Source organism: Centroberyx affinis, unplaced genomic scaffold (assembly GCF_046629955.1).
Source record: "Centroberyx affinis isolate AG114_WGS23_722 - 3 ecotype Tasmania unplaced genomic scaffold, CSIRO-AGI_Caff_v1 ptg002045l_1, whole genome shotgun sequence".
NCBI lineage: Eukaryota > Metazoa > Chordata > Actinopteri > Beryciformes > Berycidae > Centroberyx > Centroberyx affinis.
Genome location: NW_027280380.1, coordinates 220618 through 230671, shown reverse-complemented (window position 1 = coordinate 230671; position 10054 = coordinate 220618). Strand labels below are relative to the sequence as shown.

The following is a 10054-nucleotide window of genomic DNA, read 5'->3' as shown; positions in this document are numbered from 1 at the left end:
TGGAGCTGCAAGGTGCTATTTGTTTTTCACAGGCAGGTGAAAGACTTGAACCAGGCAAGAAAAAGACAGGAATTGTAGCCTTTCTTAATCAGGGGGAAATTCATATAGGCCTATGCGTGATTTCTCTTAATTCTCTCTCATTTTCTCTTGTTTCTCAAATAGAAAACTGTAATATATTCACCATGTAATCATTGGTTGTGCACTGGTTCCCAAAGTGGGGTCCTTGATGTTTTTGGGGAGTCCACAGGAAAAGGAGGAATAGTTCATTATTTCACTCAACAGCAGTGAGGACAATGAGAGAATAAGAATGACAGTTTACTGTTATTATTATTATTATTATCACTGTTATCTCCTAATCTTGGGGGTAGAAAAAATGCAAAACTGTATTAAACCCAACAACAAAATGATTTTCAAATATGGGGGGGGGGGCTCATCAGTGGCCCTTGGCATGACAAGCAGTTGGGCATCATCATCATCATGATGCAGCCTATAAACCCTGTGTAGAGGTGTTGACGCGACACCTAGCGGCCATTTCCTGACAGTGCGCACCATTTCACTCTCGTGCAGATACGGTTACGGTTATTGCTGTTTTGCCTTTATAACGTCGCCTAGGGCGAGGCACAGACAGTTTAGTGCATCATTAATTAACCCGAAAAAGAACAAAACACAAGTTCCCATACCGGGAGTCGAACCCGGGCCGCCTGGGTGAAAACCAGGAATCCTAACCGCTAGACCATATGGGACTTGGCGTCGACTCCCGTGATCACCATTTTTGAAAAAGAAGCTCCATGGAAGTAAAACTACGTGAAATACTCGTATATTTGCCTGAAAACAGGGGATCTCCCACGTCTTCACAAATAGACAAAATAGATTTTGTCCCCAAAGACCCCCATAATATGGAAAGACAATCAGCTCACTGTCTTATATACTGAATGTACAACATAGGGACACATTCCTGTTAGTGAGCTTCAGCGCCAAAAGCTTGAAAATCCTTCTCTAACTCGTCTGCCTCTCTTTATCTCCATCTCCTCGTTTGTGATTGGTATAGATTTAATAAGGGAAATCAATAAGGGATAAAGGCTTTTACCTGAAATCACCTCATCAGTCATGAAAAGAGTATTTTGTACATTCAGTGCTGTCTAATAATTCTGGTGAATCAAATTATAGTGAAATTAAATTATTCCTTAGTAGGACAGGTGATTTTTGGATGTAGGTATAACTGAATAGTCAGAGTCAGAATATATCAATGCTTGGGAACTGTAAAGATCCAGGCAAAACCACTAGATCCCTGGCCTTGCTTTGAACATTTTTTTTACAGGGATCTACTGGTTTTGACTTGATCTTAATGTATATCTACAAAGACTTCCCATGCCATGCATTGACCTCTTCGGACTAAACTATTCCTTGTTTTGCAGGGAACCCACACAACCTCCAGCTGAGAATGAAGAGCACCTTTAACTAATACTTTGTAATGTAAATTAACCTATGTCGGCCAAGCATGAAACTCTGTATGTGTGTGTGTGTGCATGTTTGTACCATCTGACAAGTGCAATCTCACACAGACACACACACACACACACATTGAGGAAGTGATGGACAGCTCACACACCCCCACCTCTGTATTTTTTATTAAGCCACAACACAATTTACATAAAGAGGAAACCACAAAGGAGTGTGTATGTGGGAGTGAGAGGTAATGAGGAGTGTATAGTGCCAGAGAGGGACAGACCAACTTTCTCCTCTCCAAGAAACATATATCCACTGTTTTGGACCTGACAGAGAAGCCCATCCTCCTCATTCTCCTCCTTGAACTACAGAGAAATCATGGACTATGTGGTGGAAAACATTTACCTGCTAGTCATCGTCACCCTCATCAGTGTCCTTCAGAATGGTGAGAAAAAGCAAGAAACAATATCTGTTACTAAGAATATTTGTCAGTCAATCATATGTTTTTGTTGCTTTGAATCTCTAAGAAAGCTCTAAGAAATTCTGTACAATTCTGACGGCATTACTGATGATTTCACTGTTTTTTTAATTGTTTCTGGGTTTAAAGCATTCTTTGCCCAGAAGGTAGAGAAGGAAGGCAAGGCCCATAACACCCATGCGTCTGCTTTTGAACGAGTGTCTTGTGCCAAGTAAGTGTGAATTCTCCACTTGTTGCTCACTCATACACAGCTAACAGCTTAATACCTTTGTTTATTCCCATTCTCAAGTGTGTTATGTTTCTCAGTGACCTGCCAACTGAAACATCTGCACCACTAAAACAATGGATGCTGTGTGTCATTTTTGTTGATTAGTCTTATATTTGCATACGACACATGCAAACTTTCTACTTGGCTTTGCATGCCTCCCCAGTATCAGTTCCATCTAGAGGCAATGTTCAGTTGCCTGAACACTCCCAGCCAGGTAGAAAGTTATGCTACAGTACAAAGTGACACCAGCCACCAGCAAAGTGGTGTTGAATTTATTCTACCAGCCAAAAAAAAAAGCAATCTGGCTGGTAAAACAGTGAAAATGGCTGACAAATTTGGCAATCTATCAGCCAATCCAGAGGTCACAAGTGCTTCTGTGTCACTTGTAGCATACACGCCAACTGTTTGCATAAATTAAGTGTCAAAGCTTTGACTTCTCTGGTCAATACACAAACACTTGGTGTATAAATGTTCACCATATAAAATGTAAATCCATCATGCAGTATTGCTTCGATTAAGTGTGCTTTGACTAATGAGCTAAAGCTAGAAATGTAAATATAAAATTATTTATACTATATTTCAGTTGATATGTAGACACCTACATACAACATACTATATGTATTACATGTACAGTATATTAGTGTAATTCACTATGTAATACACTAATATACGATACATGTATTAAATAGTGTATCTTTGAGCTTGCTATTAAGCCCCCATTATACAGACAAACCACAGTTTAGTGTATGTGGGGCCTTGAGAGGCTTCATCTCTTTGTCCATGAACACGACACCAACGTTCTTCCTGTTTTTAAGACAAAATAATTGAGCCACATCCGGTCTTGTAGGTAATATCAGGGTTTCAAAGACATGCCAACTTATAGCCTCAGAAACATGATGCAAACATTTGGTGGAATTTGAAGAAATGCCTGTAGGTGTCTGTGACATTATATCCCTCTTGTTCATTTTACTCACACTCATGCTCTCAAAATAAAAAAAGTGTGGTGAGTTTAGGGACTGATATGTGGTTTTGGGCGGTTTTGGGCAGTTTTGGACAGAGACAAGTACTAGCAGTCCTCCTAAAAAGTGTGGCGGGGACAGTTCCTGAATGACTCTCTCCTGAGATGTGTCACATGAGAAGTGGTTTGAGGGACGCGGCTCTGTGCAACATACTGTACCGATTAGTGCAACAGCCGGCTAGTGCTGACGAGAGCCGGCTCAGATTTTCCTGGCTTCCCATTTCAACATTAACTTACTCCTCCAGTGCTCAGAAGTAACACTGCACTTTGTAGCTCATGCATTGTTTTATTGTAATGATGGTCTTTATCTTAATGGCTACTTCTGCACTAGTTTCAAAACATGACCTAATAGACACGGAGCAAGGGCTCGGCATCAATCATGTCAGTCTGAAAGAGATCTGGGATTGCTTCATGGCTGCTTCTCGTTGCACATAACTTCCTTGAGATGAAGTAATCGTGGTTCTTGTTTGCGCTTCTCCCAGTCGTAACTGCATGGACGCCTATCCCACCTTCCTGGCAGTGATGTGGTGTGCTGGTCTGTGCCTCAGGCAAGGTAATCATTAATCAGGCAACTGATAGAGTCATACTTTGGTGCTGTAAATAGCACCCACCCACACAATACCAATAGACACGGTGAAAAGAGCATTTTTCTCTAGATCTCCTTTTTTGGGCAGAAATGATTCCTTTACATTTGTTTGAGAAAGAGCAATTAAGAACTGCACCAAGTCAAATAAGTAACACTTAAGTAAGGAACTGGCCACATACTGTATATTGTTCTACTCTTATATACATTGTCTATATTTATTTTTATGACCTCTCTTTTCTGGTTGTTTTATTCCATTGTGTTTTTATCTGTGAAGCACTTTGAGCTGCATTTGCTTGCATGAAATGTGCTATACAAATAAGTCTGATAGATTGATTGATTGATATTGAGGTTATATATAGGTTTCATAGGGTGATGCTTGTCTCCGTCATGTTTGCAGCTCCTGCTGCCTTCGCTGGGATCGTCTACCTTGTGGTCAGGCAGAAGTACTTTGTTGGCTACATGGGACAAACCTCTCAAAGGTAAATTTAAGGCCTAAGTTCTGTGTGTATTCAGACACTATCAAGGTCTTACTTGTGTTTGTTTCCGTGCAGCACTCCAGGCTTCCTGTTTGGGAAGCGCGTCCTGTTCTTCCTGCTCCTGATGTGCATTGTGGGTATCTTCAACTACCTGCTGACGCGCTACTTTGGCAGCGACTATAAAGAATACGTTGAAACCATCACCAACGCCGCATCCGCTCTTCTCCTCATCCCTTAGACCTGAGTGTGTCGAATGGCAGCCGCTGCATTTCCCCACATTTTTCTTTTACTTGATGAAAATTGTTGAGTTCACAATTGGTTTTCATTTTTTTTTTTGTAAAAGAGCATTTATTTGAGTTGGGTAAAAAATAAAATTACTGATAAGCACACATTGATTCATTGATTGTCTGCAAGCATTTGATTCTACAATAGGTCAGATTTGTCACCCTTAACCCCCCATACAACAATAAATCAAGTAAATGTACATTTATTTCCATTCCATCTTAAATACCCCTAACCCTTTTTAGACACATAACACATAACTTGCCTAAATATACTTCAATATAGGCATCATTCTTATTATGAGAAATGTAATATCTTGGTCAATGCTTGGGGTTTCCATCCACTGAAACAGAAGAAATACCTGGAACCCAAAGCAACTATATGGTGGTTCCTGCAGTCCTTATAAGGTGGGTTGATCTGACACATGGGTCCTTCCACTGCTGGCAGGTTGATGGTTATCATGAAGGACCGTTAGTGTATTGATCAAGAAGCTCCTCTTCAAGTTTTCTTGTGGAAGCAGACATGGATTCACCAGAAACACAGCAGCTACACTCTTTTGCCTCGCTCCACATCCACTGATGGCTCATGTCAGCCTCAGCTTTCATGGTTAAGAGATGCAAAAAGAGAAGATGAGTTAGAAGTAGCCACGCACACAGACACACACAGCAAAATGTGAATAACAACAATAGTAAGCATCATCATCTAGAGATATTTACCTTAAATTTCCGTTTGCTGAAGCCAAACCAGTGTGGGAAGTCAAAGAGGGCATCAGAATAGTACTTCAGGGTAAAGGAGGCGTCTCTCCATACAGGTTTGACGCTCCCTCTGTCTGTTTGTATATGGAAGTTTGTTCCGGCCCAGGTCTGCAATGCCTCGGTCAAGTCAATCTGGCACAAGGAAAAGTCACGTTCAGCACGACTATCTGGATAGATTACCATGAGTCATATTACAACAACTCATCACAAAATAAAATGAGGCTTTGCTTACCAGGTGTCAAAGAAAAAAGGCAAAAGATGGAATGAAGCTCATTGTTTGTGTTTAAGAAGCATAATCTCCGCAAAAGAATAGTCCAAGGCACGCTTCTTTGTTGTAAGCCCATACACTACCAGTCAAAAGTATGGTTTTCATTATTTTAAAGCCATTTTGATCTAAAGGTTTATGCTTAAATGCTTGAAATTTGTTTCTTAGACAAATATAAATCATGAAGTTGGTGCCTGTATATGAATTTCTTTCCAAAGCCTTTGCCTTTCCATCAAGGCAAAGGGCGGCTACTTTAAAGAATCTAAAATATAAGACAGTTTTGGGTCACTGCATAATTGCATTTGTGTTATTTCATAGTTTTGATGTCTTTACTATTATTCTAAAATGTGACTTTTGACTGGTAGTATATATTATGCCCTGATTAAACAAGTACGTGTAGCCCATATTAAGGGCTTTTTAACCTTAGCAAACCTTAGTGTGCCTTGGACTATTCTTTTGGGGTGATCTTCTTAAACACAAACAATGAGCTTCATCACAAAAATAACTCCAGGAATGCATTGAACAACACATACGGATGACAAATAGCAGCATTAGAGTATCCGAGGGTGGATTTTTCCTTTAAAGCGCTTAACAAACAAAACAAACTGGACACAGCTGAATCCTTACATCCACTCTGTAGCTTTCCCCAGCGACCGAGGAGATGGTCCAGTCCAGCCCTCTCTCCATCTCCCACCTGACGAGGGGGTCGCTCCCCTCGATGGACACCACATACTGCTTCAACACTGATGGAGAAATGAGGATAATGAGGGGACAAAAATGAGAGAGGGAGAGAGAGAGAGAGAGAGAGAGAGAGAGAGTGATGATGTGAGATGTTGTCAGGTGGTTTAAGCACTGTGGTTCGTTTGTTACTCCTCTACTCCACCCAGTGCAAAAATCCCTACACTGGAAACCAACATGAGTCACCCATACCAGTCTGCTGCCACCAACAGCCTGTGACCTACTTAAATACACAAATAACCACACATCATTTCAGGAAAAAAACGTTTGTGTAGGCTGCTAGTATGGAACAACACGTGTTATCCAGTGTATCCAAATTATACAGTGCTTACAATAAATTTCACCTTCATGCACAAATATGTTTGCAATTTCTTCATGGTATATTTTGAAATATATCTCTAAATGTATTCTGTTGATGTGTTTTTATTAGCCTACAGTGTGGATACAGAGGAAAAGTTACCTTTCGGCTCTTTTGCTGCCTTTTTGCTGGTCAGTGAAGAGTTTTCTTCGCAGGCAGACATCAGCAGATAAATCCTCTTGGACAGCAGACTCTTTCTGACGCGTGTATACTCCCATAAATTACTCATTTTAACGTTTCTGTTTTGAAAAAAAAAAAAAAGTAATTCCAAGTAAGTCAGACAGCTCAATAAAACTGGGTATACAAATATAGAGTGTGTGTAAACATGTCCCATCCCATGCAGTCCTTTCCTTACCGTCCCAGCGAGTTGTGGAAAGCCACTTTCCCCCTGCAGGAGTGGAAGTCATCGATGAGCACCAGGCTCTCCTCCGGGTCGCTCTGGACTCGGCAGCCCGAGCCGAGAGTCTCCACCGAGAAACCGGCCGGCGGGTTCCTCAAGAACTGCTCGACCTCCGTCACGCTCATCTTACTGTCGGACACTTTGTTTATCGTCATGGTTTCACGCTTTCCTCCGCCGCTGCTGCAGCTGTTGTTGTTGTGTGTCTCACTCCCGGCTCTGCAGCTCAGTTTTTCCTAACTTCCCAACAGTGTCAAGCTAAACAGATTTAGAATGTACAACGTCCGGTCAATGTTTTTCAAACTAAAAGCCTTTTTTAAAAGGAATGTACCTTTCCTGGAGTACTGTACCAACGTGAAACTAAAGACTATATTTAAGGAAATCTGTGACAAATTAAAATAAAATATACATTTGAAACAGATGTCCTGGACGCCTCAATACGCAATTATTTCCCCCCAAAAGTGACAAATATTGTGCTTTTATTTTGAAGGCAAAACTACTTATATCCAGTCTAATTCTAGGCGTCTCAGAGCCTGGCTAGAATGACACACTTCCATGAACACACAGCTCTTCCATTTGTTGAATTCTCACGTGACAAAAAAAAAGTATGCTGCCTTCCAGTACTGTCAGAAAGATTAATTACGACATCAGTAAACGTGAACGACCCAACAAAGTGGTACGACTGGAAAAGTGGAATATTTCTATGACACCCGAACTGCTGAACTGTGGGGCATCCTGGAGGCTCAGTTGGCTGAGGTGGATTCCTTGTCTATCCACAATGTCCTGGCTTTGAACCTTTGTTGCCTGGGACCTTTGTTACATGTCACCCCCTTCTCTCCCATGTTTACTGTCTCGCTCTACTGTAAACTGTCCCATGAATAAAAACAAATGACAAGAAAAAAAAGTTGTAGGGGGTCATGTCAACAATTGATAGTAAATATGATGTATTTAATTATGTTGTTATATGGCTCTTTGTAAATAATTAGTAGCCTACTGTTGCGTGTTTGCCTTCACTATCTGCTGAACTTTTATTGCCTAAATATTTGTTTTAAAAAAAATCAATTAGGCTACATTACATATTTTATCTTCCTCATTCTGCCACTGCAGCACAAAGTAACTCTGTGCTGTTTGATTTCTAAAATATAATAATTTCTTGCTACTGGACCCATTTCCCTATTAGTTATTGGTTAAAAGCCCTTGAAAGCATGGCAAATCATATTTCTGAAGCCAGAATGTAGGATCTTATGAGGAGCATTTGAATGCAGCAGTTGGCTTACTCTTTGGAAACTGCAGTAGGTCTATACTTTATTGAAGCAGGCAGAACCTTGGACTCAAAAGGAAAAATACAACAACACCCAATTTCAGACATGTGACTCACCTGAGCACCCTGTGGTGCAATCCTGGCATTAATATAATGTGTATTTGTGTTTCGTATCAGCAAACTAGTTGGCATACTGCCAACTGGATCCATGCAGATCATTTGCTTCAAATGTTGGGCCAAAGTTCATATCAGAGGAAAGAAAGAAAGAAAGTTCATTTATTTATATAGCCTTTCATCACAAGCATATCTCAAATGACTTTAAAGAGAACAAGCCTATACAATCAATCAATCACAGAATAATGTAACACCGCATGCAACAAAATAAAACACAAGGAAGCAAAACAAAGCACAAGAGAAACCGATGCTTCATTCATGAGACTGAATCACAGTATCCCTCTGCACATTACACTTTCCAATGGGACAGGAGTTTCCAAGAGAACTGATGAAAAATAAGTATTAACCCTATAATACATTTTTTAGAAGAATCCAAATATCACAGCAAAACTAAAGGTAACTCTAGGAATATTGTATATGATAAAAATAGCATTACATACGATAAGGCTATAAAATCACTACTAACCACACACCTATAAGTCCCTATTTTTTATTTGGGTTTCTTACAATTCACTTTATCCACACAAGAATGTCAACACTCACAGATGTGGGTCCACATTCCAACCCGCCTGTTTACCTTTGGCGGCCAACAAGTTCATCTTTAGCCTCTGTGGTCAGGAGACTGTTGACTCATTTTTTCTGTATGTCTCCACATACTCCAGTCCCTGCACAAAGCAGAAAATATGCTTCACTTTCTTTCTTTTTTATTTTCTTCCTCATATGAGACTGCTTACCTATCCTATTCTGCATTTTAGCCTTCTGACAGAAGACTTTGAACATGGGACCAGTAGTGGAAAGAGTACAGTATTGTTACTTTGCCGATATTTTACTTAAGTTTAAGTAAAAGTAATTAATTAAGTAAAATTTAAAAAGTAGCTGATTTAAAATGAAGTCAGAGTAATTTACTAAGTTACTTTTTAAAGAGAACATTGTGATCTTTCCCACGCAATTCTAAAAACACAATTCTTTAATTGGAAAAATTGGAAATTGCAAAATAAAGTGCAAAAATAAAGTAAAGCTACATTACTCTTCTCTTCTTTGCTGACTGACAATTTATGATGGTTCAGTTTTTTTTGTTTATGGAGAGCCACAACATTTGTAACGTACTCTGTAATGGATGTGATTTAAAATGGAGTGAAGTACCATACTTCAGTAAAAATGTAGGCTACTTAAGTAAAAGTAAAATTACTATTGACTTAGCCTACTGGGGAACAAAATGGATATTCCTGGAAAACATTTGGCATCATGAATATCTGGACAGTATTTGATGGCAAACCATCAAATACTGTCCAGATATTCATGATGATAAAAACTATAAATTGGTTATTACATTGGACACACACACAGACAGAAAGACAGACAGACAGAGACAGAGACACACACACACACACACAGACAGACACACACAGACAGACACACACACACACACACACACACACGACATACCCACTCTACCTACTTGATTATATCACGTGGTGGCCACTAGAGGTCGCTACAGCATTACGCACGAGAGGCGAGCACATCTGCGCTCTGCTAGCAGGGATGTAACCGA

General features: G+C 40.0%; 2 protein-coding genes and 1 non-coding gene across 3 annotated transcripts; 1 reads left to right on the top strand and 2 right to left on the bottom strand.

The window, feature by feature from the left end:
• Positions 1 to 671: 671 nt before the first annotated feature.
• Positions 672 to 743, bottom strand: trnae-uuc (transfer RNA glutamic acid (anticodon UUC)). Its single transcript has one exon. It is a non-coding gene; the product is annotated as a tRNA-Glu (tRNA).
• A 953-nt stretch (positions 744 to 1696) lies between these two features.
• Positions 1697 to 4629, top strand: alox5ap (arachidonate 5-lipoxygenase-activating protein). The gene is made up of 5 exons (XM_071531153.1): positions 1697 to 1891; positions 2054 to 2135; positions 3693 to 3763; positions 4194 to 4275; positions 4348 to 4629. The coding sequence occupies exons 1-5, from the start codon at positions 1825 to 1827 to the stop codon at positions 4508 to 4510; spliced, it is 465 nt and encodes a 154-aa protein (XP_071387254.1). The 5' UTR covers positions 1697 to 1824; the 3' UTR covers positions 4511 to 4629.
• Positions 4630 to 5020: 391 nt separating this feature from the next.
• Positions 5021 to 7304, bottom strand: LOC139654113 (mesenteric estrogen-dependent adipogenesis protein). The gene is made up of 5 exons (XM_071531152.1): positions 7026 to 7304; positions 6773 to 6909; positions 6202 to 6317; positions 5271 to 5441; positions 5021 to 5152 (listed from the first exon to the last, which is right to left on the bottom strand). Exons 1-5 carry the CDS (start codon positions 7223 to 7225, stop codon positions 5138 to 5140), a joined length of 639 nt encoding a protein of 212 aa, XP_071387253.1. The 5' UTR covers positions 7226 to 7304; the 3' UTR covers positions 5021 to 5137.
• Between the last annotated feature and the right edge of the window lie 2750 nt (positions 7305 to 10054).

Excerpts from the sequence above, each read along its gene's own strand:
- LOC139654113 (XM_071531152.1), bottom strand. The coding sequence starts at position 7,225 with ATGACGATAAACAAAGTGTCCGACAGTAAGATGAGCGTGACGGAGGTC. Across the intron at positions 6,318-6,772 it reads GGCAGCAAAAGAGCCGAAAG|TGTTGAAGCAGTATGTGGTG; the intron begins GTAACTTTTCCT and ends TTTCTCCATCAG. Across the intron at positions 5,442-6,201 it reads GGGAAAGCTACAGAGTGGAT|ATTGACTTGACCGAGGCATT; the intron begins GTAAGGATTCAG and ends TCCTTGTGCCAG.
- alox5ap (XM_071531153.1), top strand. The coding sequence starts at position 1,825 with ATGGACTATGTGGTGGAAAACATTTACCTGCTAGTCATCGTCACCCTC. Across the intron at positions 3,764-4,193 it reads TGGTCTGTGCCTCAGGCAAG|CTCCTGCTGCCTTCGCTGGG; the intron begins GTAATCATTAAT and ends TCATGTTTGCAG. Across the intron at positions 4,276-4,347 it reads ATGGGACAAACCTCTCAAAG|CACTCCAGGCTTCCTGTTTG; the intron begins GTAAATTTAAGG and ends GTTTCCGTGCAG.